The following is an 18,314-nucleotide window of genomic DNA, read 5'->3' on the forward strand; positions in this document are numbered from 1 at the left end:
AAGAATGGGTATGTTATAATTTTGATGATTACTTCTCATTTTTTCAACTAAAAATGAATGACAAGTAATGGGTTTGTTATAATTTTGATTTTGATTTTGTTTTGTTAATGATTTAAATTAAGCTATATATAGAGGTGGCTGCGGTGGTGGTGGTGGTGGTGGTGAGCGGCGGTGGTGTGATGGGAGGGTGTGGAGGAGGTGGTTATATATAAAGGTTAAGGATAGGTTAGTCATTTCTACATTTTAGGACACCCCTTATAATTATAGGATGGATATTTTATCACTTAGTAGTCCCCACCATTTTTAAGTAGTCCCAAAAATTCATTCCATCTTAATCAGACCAGAAAACTAACAAGCCTATTTCAAGGCCCATGGAGCCTCGAAACACCCGTGGAGTCTGCGGCCCCATAATAGGATTCATTTTTTTTCTTGGCAACCCAGCAACAGGGTTGGTCAATAAACCTTAATTGAGTTAAATGGAACTCAGATTTTTACCGACCCATACGCTGCTCCACTCCTCATGTTCCCCACAGCTGAGTAAATTTGTTTAGGGATCTGGAAAATTATTTCGAGCTCATTAAAGAAGTAGATCGAGACTAAGGGGTGAGTGAGAGTGGTGAAGGTGAAGAGACATCATTCAAATCACATGGATTACTATCAGATCTGAACGAAATAGAGAATAGTTTAGTTGGATTAAGTAGTAGTAGTGAGAGAAGGAGAAGAAGAAGATGTCGAGTGGTTCTCGGCGTTCAACGGGTGGTGCTTGTTTGAGATGTTGTTTAGTGATATTTGCAGTTGCTTCAGCTCTATATGTATCTGCTCCTGCATTATATTGGAGGTTTAAGAATTTAACAGCTAATAGTAGTAATAATATTTCACCTTCTTCTTGTTCTCCTTGTGTCTGTGATTGTCCTCCTCCTCTATCTCTCATCAAGATCGCTCCTGGTATGTTTTACTTCTTTTTATCTCTATTTGATGTGTTTTTTTCAATTAAACCCAATTAAGAAAATACCCATAATTAAGGTCTGATCTTGTTCATCTCTTAGATTTGTCTTACTTTAATCATTATAATTTCCAATTCTTGAACTAATCTATGTCGTGTTTTGTTTCATCTCTGCAGGACTGGCCAATCTTTCTGTCACAGGTTAGATCTCATCTCAATTACTGTCAATAAATGTCTGCCAATAAATGTAGTGAAAATTAGTATGCAAGAACTTCTAATTCTAATGTATTGTTGCTGTCCACGGCTGAGCCTTTACATGGTTGCACATAGGCTTTATAACTGTAGCCTTTGTGAATCTAAACTCTTTATATCGTTGGTCAATCCCGGAGGATGGCCATAGTTTAAAATTCTGATATGATCTGTACATGTTGCACAAACAGCAGTTAATAGAATTTATTTGGTTCAGAACTTAGCTTATCTTATTAATAATCGTTCCTCTCACTCAAAATTCCTAACTCATGTTTTCTATCGATGACATTCTAAAATGTAACCACCTACTGAATTAGCTAAGACATAGTGGTACCTGAGGGTAGTTTGAAAAGGATAGCACATATGACTGATTTTTCGAGAGTTATCTTTCACTTCACTGCGGAAAAAAACTTTGCCATCATAAAAAAGCAATATATTTCTTTGATACGGTGATGTGATGCGTTAAGCCACGCAGGCATTGTGCCACCACTATCTACCACGCTATGCGCCTTCGTCCTGCATCCTAAACCTTTCCTACCATGAGGACACCATCCACCACTATCTCAACTAACCCTTAAAACCTTTTAAACGACACAGAGGTCCGCATACCCTGAGACTCTCGCGTTGAGACTGGTAAAAGAAATTGTTGCTTGTGGCTTTCTTTTCTATGTCTTCCATTTTCCTTAACGTGGTTCGATTTTTACAGTTATTTTGTTGCTTATTCTTAATATAAGTTCACTAATACAAACACAACGGATCTTTTATAATTGATGAGTATGCAGATTGTGGAAAAAATGATCCTGAGTTGAACAAGGAGATGGAGAAGCAATTTGTGGACCTCTTGACAGAAGAATTGAAGCTGCAGGAAGCAGTTTCCACAGAACACATAAACCACATGAACGTCACACATGGAGAAGCAAGGAGGTTGGCTTCTCAGTATCAAAGGGAAGCTGAAAAATGCAATGCTGCCACAGAGATTTGTGAAGAAGCCAGAGAACGTTCAGAGGCTTTAATCATAAAAGAGAGGAAGGTCACATCTTTATGGGAACGACGTGCCCGTAAATTGGGTTGGGAAGGAGAATAAGGTCAAAGAGATTATATGCTCATATATTATTAATTTATTATTAGACAAGGGATATCTATCTGTAATTTTTGAAGTCCAATACGACTTTTCATTTGTTAGTAGCAGGCAATTAGATGATTTTCGCAAAATTCTTATAGATACTAAACTTCTTTTCACTCTTTTCTTGTTTCTTAAGCATGACTACGTGCCACAGATGATTATATTACTCTAAATCTATAGTTACTTTAATAACAAATTCTATAGTTACTTAAATAACACTGTTGTGTACTTGTGTTTGTAAAAGGAAATTTTGCCAACTTGGAGGCCAACTACGGTACAGTTTGATTTACTAAATTGAAAAATTGTACCGATTGACAAACTAATTTGCATAGTCGCAAGCAATCAGTTTTTTTTTTTCAGTTACCTAACAACTCATGGGGTTTTTTGCAGATTGGACCTACTTTCTCACACTGTCTGAATCGATCTGTAGTTGAGGAAATCCTTCATTGGGTCGTCGTGATGGACTTTCTTCATCCTATACGCCTCCATATCCTCAGCAGTAACCTCATCATTCCACTTGACATTATACTTGCGCTTCCTTTCATCCCGCTCTTCCCTCCTCCTGCCATCCTCCTTCTGGAGTGCTTCATTAAGTTGTTTCACGTCAAGGACCAGGTCCTCCGGTATATCAGTTCCCCAAGAAGCGAGCTTAAGCTTTTGCTCTGCTGGTGCCGGTTCTTGGCTAGTCTCCTTATGGTAAATGTTGGCCTTGATCAGATCTGTGGCTGCTTCTGCAGCCACAATTCCAGCAATACCTGTGCAGTAACTGTTCCTTATCATCTGGTTGCAGCACTTGTAACCCCATTGGTGATCTCTCCACCATGAACCCCAAACAGTTGTATGGTTGTTAACGCATTGTCCTTCTTCATACTTGCTCCTCGGATGACCATCTCATGGCCCTTGATGGTTCTACCAGCTCGATCATACTCTACCTGTCTTTCACTTTGTCCAAGGAGAAGCTCTCTCGGGATGTCATCTTCATTTGCCGCATTTCCATATTTCTGCATTATGGCATCTCTAGTTTTGGACCCCAACATCCCCTTGCTGACTCTAAATTTTTTATACAGCAATTCAGCTTGGGAGGGAGCCGCCTGCAAGTGGACATCTTGTCCCTTACTAAAGATTCCAACGCGTAGGCATTGAGTTTCTTAAATTCCGATGCTTGCCCGGTTTCCCTGTTTTGGTTATCACCCGCGTAGAAATTCTCATTAGGGTCACAGTCAGGATTAGGATTTTCGCGCATAGACCGAGATTTAGGATCATAGTAAGCGGATTCCGAATCCAGACTGCGGAGGTACTTTGCTGTATCCTCGCGAATTCTCAAGTTCCTAACAGTTCCCGTGCTGCCACCGCCCTCACACGTTTCTCAACCTTAGCAAAATCCCTTTGTTGGCTCTCATCGACTACTTTGGCTTCATCTTGACTCAAATCCTCTAATTTCTTGATTTGTTGCCCTTTTTGGGATTTCATTCTGGCCTCGTCCCTAGCTTCATACATCCTAGTATCATGATCATACCTTGCAAAGTCCGTATCCGTTCCATCTGTCACGCTTGGAATCATAATCTAATTCACCAGAGGAGGTTGTCTGGTAAATCTTCTCGTCAGGAGCAATAAACATGTTTGTGTGCTTCGCTTTTCTCTCTCTAGGCCTTTCCATACACGCCTTTGCATCATGTGTTTTAGCCCCACAGTTGACACAAGCACCTTTCCTGTAAACATCTGCCTGATAGGTTTTCTCACCCCTTGGAAACGAAGTTCTAGGTTCTGCTGCTTCTTTTGATGATCAAGACTGGGTCCTTGATCAGCTTGGTCTTGGTTTTCTGTATACCAAGGTTTCTGTGACATATATTTGGGGATATGAGGATTGATTGTGTTACCATGTTTGTCGGTCTCAGGTGGTAGAATCCCAGCTTTGCGACCTTCCTCTAAATCATTCTGTTTCCGGCGATCCACTCTTGACATAGACGCCCTGCAGGCGCTGGCCATGCTCAATCTCCCCTTCCTAGCTGAACAGAAGAAGATTTTTATTTTATTTATTTATTTTTTTGTATGCGGAAACCCTCTTAACAATTGTGTCGATCAAATTCACGGACTCGTCATATATATACATAGAGATGACAGCCATAGGCGGTTTGGTTTCGGAAACCGTAAAGTATGTCCTTTTGGTAATTAAGTTGATAATCGAAGGGTGTTTTTACAAGAAGCTGACTATATAAATGCATCCTTCGAGGCTTCGAACCCAAAGGAAAAAGAAGAAAAAGAAAAAGGCTCTCTCTTCTCCAAACACTAAATCGTTCGCTTCCTGGAGAGCTCTTCTGCAAATCGTCTCTGTAAATCCTTCTGTAAGTTCTCCTTCATTCGTTCTCTTTTATCTTTTCATCTTCATCTTTCTTTAGGTTTAAGTTTTTTTAATCTGGGGTTTTCTGAGTTTATTTTTGTCTGCGAAAGTTGGAATCCCTAACCCTAGTAGTACAATTAGGATTTCTTACTTTTGGGAAAAGTCAGTATAGATATGTATCAGTTTCATTTTTGGATTTTATTTGCTCGGCTGTTTCATTGTTGGATTAATTTTTACATTGAGGTGTTTTATTTGATTACATTGTTTAACGTATGTATAATTACTTTCATTTTCGGATTGAAGTTGGATTATTAGGTCATACTGTCATTTATTTTATTTTATATTTTTTTTGCTATGGGGAGTTTTTTTTTTTCTTCAGGGTTTTACTTTGTTTTGTGAGATTACAGATTTTTGTAAGCTTACAACGTTGGATGGCATCTCCAATGCAATCTTTTCATGTTTTTCTTAGTGTGTGAAAATATTATAGGGATAGATGGTGGTTTTCTACAACCTTAGTCTGCAGTTGATTTCCAACAGAACTTGGGGATTTTTCTTGTTTTTTTGTTTTGATGTGTGGAGTTATGTTTGTTGTTGATTTCCTTTTCTGATTTATGGATTCTATTGTTTGATAGTGGTCAAATACTGATGGAGATGTTTCTTTTTTCTTCAGGAGATTCCTTCATTTACACTTTATGGTTATCTGTTCCTTCAATAGGCAGAGTTACTGATTTTTGGGTTTCCAATGGCGGCAAATGGAAATGCCTCCGGGAAAGGCAATAGTTACACTATTGATCTTGAAACCTTCAGCAAACGCTTGAAAGCATTTTACTCTCACTGGAAAGAGAACAAGACTAATTTCTGGTGTGCCTCGGATGCAATTGTTATTGCAACACCCCCTGCTTCGGAGGATCTTCGCTACTTGAAATCCTCTGCTCTGAACTTGTGGTTGTATGGTCTGGAGTTCCCTGAAACTATTATGGTTTTCATGGACAAGCAAATCCACTTCTTGTGTGGTCAGAAGAAGGCATCACTGCTTAGTGAAGCGAAAAAATCCACAAAGGACTCCGTTGGTGCTGAAACTGTGATGCATATTAAGGGGAAGAATGATGATGGTACTGCATTGATGGATGATATTTTCCAGGTTCAAAGTCAAGTGGTAATGGCTCCCCTATTGTTGGATACATTGCAAAGGAGGCACCTGAAGGTAATCTGCTGGAGTTGTGGAGTGACAAACTGAAAACATCCAACCTCCAACTTGCTGATGTAACTAACGGGTTTTCGGAGCTATTCACTGTCAAAGACAACACTAAGATTACTAATGTCAAGAAAGCTGCATTTCTGTCTTCTTCTGTGATGAAGCATTTTGTTGTGCCGAAGCTTGAGAAGATTATTGATGAGGAGAAGAAAGTTACACATTCTTCGTTGATGGAAGACACTGAGAAGGCTGTTCTGCAACCTGCAAAGGTCAAGGTGAAGCTGAAAGCAGATAATGTTGATATTTGTTACCCTCCAATCTTTCAGAGTGGGGGAGAGTTTGATCTCAGGCCGAGTGCTTCTAGCAATGAAGATAATTTGTATTATGATTCAGCAAGTGTGATTATATGTGCTGTTGGTTCTCGCTATAACAGTTACTGCTCAAATGTGGCAAGGACATTTGTTATCGATGCAAATGCAACGCAAAGTAAAGCTTATGGGGTTCTCCTTAAGGCCCAGGAGGCAGCGATTGGTGCTTTAAAGGCAGGGAGCAAGGTCAGTGCGGCTTATGAAGCTGCCCTTGCAGTGGTTGAGAAAGATGGTCCTGAGCTTGTTCCAAACCTGACTAAGATAGCAGGAACAGGAATTGGATTGGAGTTCCGTGAATCAGGTCTGAATTTGAATGCCAAGAACGACAGGATATTGAAAGCAGGGATGGTGTTTAACGTTTCCCTTGGGTTTCAGAACTTGCAAGCACAGACAAACAATCCAAAGACAGAAAAGTTTTCTTTACTGCTTGGTGATACTGTTATTGTTAAAGAAAATATTCCAGAAGTTGTGACCATGATTAGCTCAAAAGCCGTGAAGGATGTGGCTTACTCGTTCAATGAGGACGATGAGGAAGAAGAAGTAAAACCTAAAGCTAAAGCAGAGCCTAATGGCAGTGAAGCTTTGTTGTCTAAAGCCACTCTCAGATCAGACAACCAGGAGATGTCGAAGGAAGAGTTGCGAAGGCAGCATCAGGCCGAACTCGCTCGCCAGAAAAATGAAGAAATGGCAAGGAGGTTGCTGGGGGTGGATCTGGCTCAGGAGATGGTCGTGGTGTAGCTAAAGCTTCAAGTGATCTAATTGCTTATAAGAATGTAAATGATGTTCCACCTTCTAGGGAATTGATGATTCAAATTGACCAGAGGAATGAAGCTATCATCTTACCGCTCTATGGGAGCATGGTTCCATTCCATGTGGCCACAGTCAAGAGTGTGAGTAGTCAGCAGGATAACAGAACTTGTTATATCAGGATTATCTTTAATGTACCTGGGACAGCATTCATTCCTCATGATGCAAACTCGAATTCTCACAAGGCTATCTATTTGAAGGAGGTCTCATTTTGCTCCAAGGACCCGAGACATATCAGTGAAGTGGTAAACATGATCAAAACTCTCCGGCGTCAGGTTACATCGAGGGAATCAGAGAGGGCAGATAGAGCCACTTTGGTCACTCAGGGGAAGCTGCAACTGGCAGGTACCAAGTTTAAGCCAATGCGGTTGTCTGACCTCTGGATACGCCCTCCATTTGGAGGAAGAGGTAGAAAGCTTTCTGGTACTCTTGAAGCTCATGTGAATGGGTTTCGCTATTCAACTAGTAAGCCAGATGAGCGTGTTGATATTATGTATGGGAATGTCAAGCATGCTTTCTTCCAGCCTGCAGAGAAAGAGATGATCACTCTCTTGCACTTTCACTTGCACAACCACATTATGGTCGGGACTAAAAAGACAAAAGATGTCCAGTTTTATGTTGAAGTGATGGATGTGGTGCAGACCCTGGGTGGTGGAAGGAGATCTAACCACGATCCAGATGAAATCGAGGAAGAGCAGCGGGAGAGGGATAGGAAGAACAGGATTAACATGGATTTCTCGAACTTCGTCAACAAAGTGAATGATCTATGGGGGCAACCCCAGTTCAGAGGGATGGACCTTGAGTTTGACCAGCCACTTAGGGAACTTGGCTTCCACGGTGTGCCTTACAAGGCATCGGCCTTTATTGTCCCAACTTCGAGTTGCCTGGTGGAGCTTATTGAAACACCGTTCTTAGTAGTGTCCTTGAATGAGATTGAGATTGTAAATCTGGAGCGTGTTGGACTTGGTCAGAAGAATTTTGACATGACAATTGTGTTTAAAGACTTCAAACGTGATGTTCTTCGAATAGACTCAATTCCCTCGACTGCGCTGGATGGCATCAAGGAGTGGTTGGATACCACAGACCTGAAGTACTATGAGAGCAGGCTGAACCTGAACTGGAGGTCTATATTGAAGACAATCACAGATGACCCGGAGAAGTTCATTGAGGATGGTGGTTGGGAGTTCCTAAACATGGAGGTAAGTGACTCTGGGTCAGACGAGTCTGAAGAATCAGATCAAGGGTATGAACCTTCGGATGGACAGTCGGAATCTGCATCAGATGAGGATGATTCAAGTGGTGGATCACTGGTGGAGTCGGAAGAAGATGAAACGGAAGAGTCAGAAGAAGAGTCAGACGAGGAGGAGAAAGGGAAGTCATGGGAGGAGTTGGAGACAGAGGCTAGCAATGCAGACAGGGAAAAAGGGGTAGAGTCGGACAGTGAAGAAGAGAGGAAAAGGAGGAAGATGAAGGCATTTGGGAAGTCTAGGGTCCCTGATCGGAGGGACCCTAGGGGTAGTGGTGGTCCTCCCAAGAGAACCAAGTTGAGGTAGGAAAACAGAACTTATTTGTAAAAATGGTTTTAGACTCCCTGTTTTATCTCAGTGGTGCAAGCAAGAGTAGAGGTAGTATAGTTAGGTAGATAAATGATGAAGACGGTAGTTTTTATTCCTGGGCGGAATTAAGGTTTTTCATATACTGTAGTTGGGTGAGGGATATTTTCTTTTTGGTTTTTTTGTTTTTGGGTGAGGGATATTAGGGAAACAAAAGCAGCAGTAATTACTTTGGTATTTTCCTCTTGAGCTGTAAGAGTGACGTTGTATGAACTAACAAGAGATTGTGGGTTCATTTTTTTTATCTTTTATATACATTTATCCCTCATCTATTTTTTCTTCCTGTTTAGTTTGTGAGAATGAATGACGTTTAATAGGATTTCCCTATTCTTTTGGTTCCTGTTAAATACAAATCAGAAACACCTAAAAGATATGGTGCACAACCAAAAAGGTCTCTTTTCCAGAAACATTGAATTGTCTTGATTAATGAGGGTAAGAGGAAAAAGAAGAGAACGAAATATACAAGCAAATGACACTGTGGTACAAGACTCGCAACATACAAAGGGAATAAAAAAAAAGAAAGAAAGAAAGATTACATGACAGTTAATCAAGATGATAATACAAACTCCTTTTTCTCTTAGAGAAAAAAGAGTCTTTCATGGCATGTTGCAACAGTGTCCTTATTTTCCCAATTCTTAACGGGAGTTGATAATAGGCTTAAACCGTGTTATTTCACATACATGTTCTCACTGGGAAAATATCATATCCAATATCACCGTCCCTTAATGTAACTTCTTCTCTCTCCTGCATAAGAAACTCAACAATTTTATCGAAAGTCCTAGAAAAAGAAAACACAAATTATCAAATCAAATTTACACACAAACTAAAACAATGATATTGACTATGACTGCGCAAGTTAATCAGGTGTATGAATTAAGGCGTTCAAGAAGATAAACCAATGCAAGGTCTTGGTGTATGCTAGGAAGATGTATGAATTAAGGCGTTTCACTGTACTTTGAATTCCAACGTGCCTCACTTCAAGGCAAGACATACTAGAGGATAGGATTCAGACTCACTTTAGTATTAAAACTACTATATCTATGATAACAATGTAAATTTGAGGCTAATTCATATTGATTAGGTGATAAAAGGTGGTTCAAACCACCAATTTACTCGAATGACTTCTCTCAGTTAATTTATTTAGCAGATGGACCGACACTAGCGAGGGAGTATGAGTGAAAAGGCAAAGCAACAAATCAAGCACAGCATAAAAATTGTTGTTATACTTTCGCCTTTTCCTAATAATGACTTTTAAAGCATAGATTCGACTTAATGAAAGGAGACGTGCTGCAGGCATATTTTCAAGATTGCGTATATACTGTAACAACTCTGACTAAACTGCATTGAAACTACTCTAGCACTGAATTCATACTATAATTCATAATATAAGTAATCAAAACGACTGTACTATGTAAGACAAGATAATGAAATTACCCGTTTAATCATTGCGCTCATTAGATCCTCCAAGGAGCCACAACTATTAGACATGACTGCACCACCTTGTGACTTACTCGGATCCAAGAGAAAATCTTCAGTCATGTCAATAGACGATTTCTCAATCCCATTATGCCGTGTTAAGTATGAATGACTAGCAGCTGTTGGTTGCGACGTGGAAATCAAATCAGTCTTTCTGTTGCTCATTGTACTATTTTGACCTAAGGGATCCGCAACCCCATGAATAAGTACTGATGGACTTGATGAACTGAACAGAAGATTTGATGTTTGGTTATAATCTTGTTTATGGCTAATCCATTTCTGTTTAGGAACTAAATTCATACTCTGGCCAACATTATCACCCAAATTCACAAAGCTAGAGTCATGTTGCGCAACACCAATAGGCCCTGGTTGTAAATCTCTTCTTGAGTCGAGCTGATTTGTTACGCTGTTGGAGGACACGTCAATTGAATTACTCCCAATTGTGGCGTTAATCGAAGAAATATTGTCTTTTAGAATACCTGATGATAAATTTGCATGGCTAATAGGAGTGTCACCCAGTGGCAGAGGATTTGAAGGAAATCCACTTACTGGAGCAGCACTCGGCCAATCGTCGTTGCACCTACCCAGATCAGGTAAATGAGAAGAAGCACCAAACCCAAACTCAAAAGATTCTGAATTGACTGACGGCATTCTAACAGAGGATTGATTTCCAAAACCAGCCCTATTCTGGGTTTGTTGTGGCACTCGTAGTAACAACAGTGAGTTGCTATGAACATTTTGAAATGAGTTGTTTGAATTAGCAATGGTGACTCCAGTGTCTGGGAAACTACTAGGACCTGGAAAAGCTCTTGGATCAATGGGTGAAGAGAACTCTCCCATACGAGCAACCTCTTACTTTGTTGCAATTGGTCAAGTTCCAGAGCTGTCGGCATCCCTTGAAGAAACTTCCCATTTTGGTTTCCAGGTATGACAATTTGACGAAGCTTCCCCAGATCATGGACAGAGTTGGTCGGGTTCTGGGGTCGACCAAGTTGCATCATTCCAGAAGAGGGACCACGTAACCCCATACCAACAGGAGTATTTAATCTTCCAAGCATTCCAACTGGTGAATATGATGCCAAAGAACCGTTCGGTAGATGCCCTGGTCCCCCAAAGCCATGGAAATCTCCAAGTCCATCAAGTGAACTCATGCGCAAATAGGAAGCATCTTTACCACCTAAAGCAGCAACCATGTTCGCTTGCTGGCTTGCCACACAGCTAATCCTTTTCAGATAAAGCCGATATTTCTGCAATGAGGAAATGAAGCTTGTGCGTAAGGATGCAAACACTGAGTTGTCTTGTGATGTCTATTTTAAAACTCTAACAACACATCTGCTAAAAAAATCACCGTGATGGAAGAAAGAAAAGAGTAGAGATGGATTTTTACCTGAAGATGGCTTGCCACATTCTCTCTAGTAAGTCTATCCACATTCATCAGATCGAGTATCTTCTTAGGCACAGCTTCTGCATTAGAAATGACAAGAAACAATTGAATTAGAAACGAAAAAAAGATGGAAAGCACTCTCTGCCATGTGATTGTTGGGACTCAAACAGTTACACCATGTACTGACTGTCCGAGTCCCAACATTCACGTGCTGTGATCTTTTTGACCCACATAACATCAGGGAGAACAAAATCAAACTCCATATGGACAATGTGTATCTGAGGACATACTATCAATTCCCAACTGATTAACGGCTGCAACGAATTTGCGGTGAAGCTCTACCGACCAAACTACCCTTGGTTTCTTCTGCGAATTCAGGTCATCATTGTCATTTTCATCGTCACACTCATCATCATCTTCTTCGTTCTGATCTTTGCGTTTCCTGTTGAGCTTATTTTGATCATCATTTCCAGACATTGAATGACCTTTCCCAGAATCACCCATTCCTGGATTAAGCTTGTCAAGATTATTTTGGTCCTTGGGTTCAACCTTTTTATTCATAAGTACATGTTGCCATATGTTCTTGAGCTCCTCAATTCTAACAGGTTTGAGCAAGTAGTCACAAGCACCATAGTAATTCCCCTCGTGACATTTCTTGTATCTCCATTGGCGGACAACACTAGAAATGAAAACTTAAGACCAATCAGTTTATCAAATCCTAATTAAGACTAACTAACACAAACCGAATTCAATGGCAAAGAAAGAAACAAGATGAGTGTAGTACTGACTTATGACAGGAAGGTCCATTTCAAGACCCGCAAGCTCAAGAAGTTTGAATCCATCCATGTCAGGCATCTGAGCATCACTGATAACCAAATCAAACTTATCTCTATTTTCTCTCAACATCTTCAGTGCTGTAACTGCCTGAGTTGTTGTAGTAACTAGAAACAAAAACAAAACAAACATATATGAGTTTTGAGAATATTAAATTTCTTTCTGACTCAAGTTTAACTGAAACCCAAAACCAAAGATCAATAATTTGATCTAATGAGAAGATCACAAACATAAAACAGGATTTAAGTTGACAGAAACAAGATCCAAGAGACTAGATACCAAAATAAAAATCTCAACTTTATATAAGAAATAAAATTGTCGACCTTGCCGACCACATTCGCCGGCATTATTTCTCTTGAAGAAAATGCCGATTTTTCATGAACAGTAATATGGCCGGAAGGTTCTAAAAATTAAACGTTGCCGACTTTTACTGAGCAGTAATATAGCCGGCAGGTTATAAAATTTGAACCTTGCCAACTATTTGATTTTTTGCAGCACATAAGACGTATTTGGAACATGTTTAAGCCGACAGGGTTTTGGAATCCTCAACCTTGCCGACTTTTATATGGTCGACAATGAATTTTTTTTATAGAATGCCGGTTATTGTATGGTCGGTACTGTTTTTTATGTCGACCCTGCCGACTATTGTAGTATATGTCAACTAACTTTTGATGTTTTGTAGATTGTTGCAATGATACCGATGACGGATCAGCCTCAAGCTCACAGTATTAAGGGTCCTGATACTTCCGAACATTACGCTAATGATTTGGAATCGGAGGATAAAAAGGACGCGGTCAATTGGATTGTTGATAAAGAAAAAGAGAAGATGTGTGTTCTGGTGAAAAATACCCAACAAAAAGATACACGGTTTGAAATGGTATGCGAGTGTTATGGGTCTCCGGACGCAAGTCACAAGAGAATGGGTTATGTGTATGATAATAAGACCACTAGGGTGTACAAGACGAAGTCAAAGAAGTGTGGATGCCCATTCAAGATTATATTTTGGAGGAACAAAGAAACCGATAACGTGTGGAGAATGAGTAGAGTTGATGTTGGTTGGCATAACCATAAAGATCCGGAAACTCTTGTTGGGCATTGTCAAGTTTCCAAGTTTAAACCGCACGAGTTCGAACAAGTAAGAACAAGTTGGGGAATTAAACCAAGCAAGCTCCTTCGTAAGTTCAAGAGGGATGACAAGAATAACCTCTCTTCATTGTCTACAATTTATGCGGCCAAGGCAACTATCAAAAGAATTGAATGGGATGGAAGAAAGGTGATAGAAGAATCGCAATGGTTAGTACACAAATACAACTACACGGTGAGACACCATGAGTCATCGGAGGGCTTGATGGATCGTATTTTTCTTGCACATCCCGATATGATTCAATTGGCGCGTTGCTTTTACCAATTTTTGTTCATGGATTGTACTTGTAAGACGAATAGGTACAACATGCCTTTGTTGAACATTGTAGGACAAACCTTGGATAATGCTTCCACTGGTCTACATATAAATAGATGGATACCTCCAGAAAATGATTTTGTTAAAATAAACTTAGATGGTTCTTATATGCCAGAATCTAGATAAGGAAGCATTAGACTGATCATTCGTGATTTTACAGGCAAATGATTATGAGATAAAATTATTAATTTTGATAAGGAGGTGGATGAGGATTATGGGTTGTTCACTTTGAGTGTAAAACATTGGAAATTACAGTGGACTGGTTGGAGTTACTTGGTTTTGCTAAAGCAATCTTTAAATTGAATTGTGAAGTTGTTGAGTAATCTATTAATGAGCAAAAACTTCAGGTTCACCGTGGCAATCAAAGTATGGTGCAACAAGTTAAGATGAAATTTAATAGTAGTAAACTTTGGTTATGCAAGTCTATACACGGGCTTGCTAATAATGTAGTGCACTCTGTAGCAAAAAAAAACTAGAGAAAATGCAAGTTATTTTCATTTTTTAAGTAGTTTTCCTGATTATATTATGAATCTGAAGGAAGAAAATCAGTGTAATGGTTTAACTTAATCAATAAACTCTCTTTCAGTACAAGGAAAAAAAAAACCCCTCAAAGCATGACCTGCTTTGATTTCCATCATATGGGTAAACAATAATATTCTTTTTAAATTAGACGGGGGTTTCATCATATTTTTAAAATCTTTCACCAAAAATGGGATTTTTGACCATTGTTGTAGACTACATTGTGTTATTTATCTCAACTATTACCTGGCACAATGTATGGATATACAGTTCCGACTAGGGGAATATGCGCGGCAGGGAGATTCACCTTCTTCCCATGGGTTTATTATTTGTGTGGAGATTCCATCAACAAATATAGGAAATATAGAAGCCCAAAAGCACTCGCCTGGATAAATTTCTGATGGGGGCGTTTTTCGATAGGGGAATTGGGGGAAAATAATATGTTAACAAGTGTCTTTCATATTAATTATTTCAGCAATTTTAATTCCAAAAATATCCGAGATAAAATATGTTCAATTAAGATAATTAATTTTTTTCTCCAAAATAATATTTTGGAAACTGAATTTGTTGGAAACGATTAATGGTAAAGACACATGTCAACATATCATATGTTCATCCTGTCTCCATCAAAAGTTTATCCCGTTTAGAAGGGCTCCACATATCTCACAAAGCTCTAACAATTATACATCTTATGTATGCGGGCGAACTCCTTATCACATACAAAGCTTCGGCAGAGAACATTAATCATCTCAAATAATTACTTCAATCTTACAGTACTTCCGATGTTAGAGCATAGCTCGGTTGAACTCACCAAACATTGGTATATCAAGTTTGATTGTCTTATTTTAGTATCAAAACTCATTTAGAGTCGCTTTATTAAACACTAGAGTCAACTTCGTATAGGTTAAACTAGAAAATCTAGGAATGTTGAGACATACAAGTATTATTCCGAAGACCTGAACAATGAGAATAAATAAGGACTACAACGACGACATCATCCTTCCACTTGAGGTTAATAATATTGACTTGAACTTGTTTTAATTCCTAACATAGAGTTCAAGTCGTTCTATATTGAAAATATAACATACGAAGCTGTATATACTATATATATTCTATATTATATTCTAGTGGAGAGACATGATTATAATAGTGTGATTATAGTATTAAGGAATTAGTCTACGAAGTATACGCTTAACTTTTGAACTTCGTAGATATGATATTGACATAATCTTGTATATAGTTTTATGATTATGTGTATGGATATATGGTGAAGATTTCATTTTAGGAAACAATGTTTTACATTTGTTCAAATGAAGTACTTTATAAACTTGTTTCATGAATCGAAAGGGAAATCAATAGTTTTATTTGTACGGATATTCATTGCATATACTTTGATGATCAATATGTGTGAGTTGGTAGAACAGATTTTAATTCCGGTTATGTATCTTGGTATAACCAATCAAAATACTTAGACTTATAATTTGGTATGACCGGTCCTGGTAATTAGTGTAACCGATCCTAAGTAATCACCATGAGATGGTATGATCAATTCTTGTAATTGGTGTAACCGATTCTGTTAATTGGTGTGACCGATCATAAGTGGTTGTGTGACCGACCTTTATAACTGGTATAACCGATCCTAGTGACTGGTGTAACCGATCACAAGTAGATACCATCTATAGGTAGAATCGATCTTACTGATTGGTATAACTGATCCGAACCCATGTATGTGACTCGGTAGGACCGATCACAAACAACCATTCTGACTTGGTTTGACCGATCACATACTTGTCTTGGAAATCTGGTAGAACCAATTCTTAACTTGTTTGGAAGTGTGGTAACACCGATTCTAAGATGCAAATCCATGTAGATACAGAATAAGGATTTGTAGTGAAAAGATGTCAACATACTTTGAATACGTTCAATAATTCTTATCATTTATTTTTCAAATATGTTCCTTGGTACCAAGGTGATCATGTGCCGAAATAAATTAAGAATCTTTTAATTAAGGGTTTTGGTTTTATATGCTTTAATTACCAACAATGAATGCATAGATCTAGAGAATAAAAATTAGTAATGTGCATTTACTAATTGGAGATTCTCTACGAGAGATTTCGGGAAATATTGGACCAACATTTATTGGATTTAGGAAAACCGAATTCGCTCATTCATTGCATATCTTGGGAATATTTTCGGTTTTGGAAATTCCTTGGTGTCCAAACATCCTTGGTCTATAAATACCTAAGTTTTCATTTCTAGCAAACTATCCTAAGATCCAGGCAAGCTACAAATCTTGTTGTTTATGGTGAAGCCGTCTACTCAGAGAGGAAAGTATCCTAATTTGGTGAAATCTCTTACGACCGCTCGTTTAAAGATTTCCGTGATATCAAGAAGATCTACGAGTACCGTTGGTGGAAAACTAGATAATTACAGTGTTATTAGTTTCGATTTGATTTGATTGACTAACGGTTGTTGGAACTTTGATCTCACTTGGTTTATTTATTCGTGAGAATCTTCTCTTCTGATATAAGATTCAATCAAGAGTATATCAAAGTATCAATGGGATATTTAGAACTGTTTTAGATCTAAAGATATCTTGTGATAATCCATTGTTAACAGACTCCGTTCTGTGTGTGATTTATCACAAGAGGATTCAAGCGTTGTTGTGCAGGTATTTGAAGGCAGATGAAGAAGTATTCTTATTAGTTTCCGTATCTTGTGGATTTAGTGCACAAACCTTGATCGGATGGGATCTAACTAGAATCAGTTTATCTTTGATGGATCTGATTGATTAGTTGCGTGAGATCGATATTCTCTATATTTCTCTTTGAGATCTATATTGATTGAGTGCAAATATAGACTTGACTATTTCGATGGTTATTTGATAGATTGATCTTATTAGATTAAACATAAGAGCCTTTGTAAACGAATTATCTTATCTTTAGCTAGATTGATTAGAGTGGTTACCAAATAGATTTTTCCTTTTCTGTTTGGAATACGATCCAAAAGACTTGTTATTCACGTGCATCACTCTAGAAGTTGAAAGCGCAGGGATACTGAGGGAACCAAGTAGGTAAGGTTAGTCTGCTTGGTCTCAGCTATACAAAGTTGGTATTTGATTTTGTATAACGGCTTAATTTTGAGAGTATTCAAAACTGGACTAGGTCCCGAGGTTTTTATGCATTTGCGGTTTCCTTGTTAACAAAATCTTGATGTGTCTTTTACTTTTATTTACGCATTATAATTGTTATTATAATTAAGTAAATACACAAGTACGTTAACTCTGTAATACTTGATATTGATCCTATAGCGTTTCGGTTATTTCCAAACCTATTATCAAGTACATACTTTTTTGTCATATCGCCTCGATCCTGTATGCTTAGTCAATCATACAAGTATTTTTGTTGTTTTATTGTCTCAATATACTATCCATATATGACGAAGTGTGAACCGAACTGTTGTATATCTCGACTCTGTCCATACACGATCACATTCGCTAGAGGAATTATGGGTTGAAACAAAAATATTGCGGTTTATTTGTGTACCCTCGTGTTTTCATTTGGTATTAGAGCATGCAAACGCGAAAAGATCTTACAATATGTGTTTGGTGCCATCCAACCTATAAATCATGAGTCAAGCAAAGACTAAGCGGATGCGAAAAAAATTCAAAAGAGTAAGTTAACGTACTTAAGGCATGTACTCAAAAGAGGATCTCTCATCAAGTTCATGTTGCTCATTTAATACATCCGCAACAAGATATTACTGAGCTCTATGCTTGAAATGCCTGGTGGACAGTCAAGTGTAAACCTATGAACTGGAAGGATTGAGCAAACAGTTTCTTTAATGTTCTAATGAACGCCTTTAAGCACTTGAATATGAACAACTCGTAACTACCATGTATGAAAATATTGGTAAGGATCATGAATTGTTGGAAGAAAATTTCTCTCAACAATTACTATGTCTCGAAGAAAGAGTAAGCTGAACTTTATGGGGCAAAAAATGCTGA

General features: G+C 38.5%; 1 protein-coding gene and 3 pseudogenes across 1 annotated transcript; 2 read left to right on the plus strand and 2 right to left on the minus strand.

The window, feature by feature from the left end:
• Positions 1–484: 484 nt before the first annotated feature.
• Positions 485–2,372, plus strand: LOC113323822. Its single transcript, XM_026572171.1, has 3 exons — positions 485–945; positions 1,121–1,144; positions 1,975–2,372. The coding sequence occupies exons 1-3, from the start codon at positions 729–731 to the stop codon at positions 2,274–2,276; spliced, it is 543 nt and encodes a 180-aa protein (XP_026427956.1). The 5' UTR covers positions 485–728; the 3' UTR covers positions 2,277–2,372.
• A 308-nt stretch (positions 2,373–2,680) lies between these two features.
• On the minus strand, positions 2,681–4,410 carry LOC113322607 (annotated as a pseudogene).
• Positions 4,411–4,529: 119 nt separating this feature from the next.
• LOC113322606 lies at positions 4,530–8,904 on the plus strand (annotated as a pseudogene).
• LOC113325051 overlaps positions 8,762–18,314 on the minus strand; it is a 51,438-nt pseudogene continuing 41,885 nt past the window's right edge.

Source organism: Papaver somniferum, chromosome 11 (assembly GCF_003573695.1).
Source record: "Papaver somniferum cultivar HN1 chromosome 11, ASM357369v1, whole genome shotgun sequence".
Taxonomy (NCBI): domain Eukaryota; kingdom Viridiplantae; phylum Streptophyta; class Magnoliopsida; order Ranunculales; family Papaveraceae; genus Papaver; species Papaver somniferum.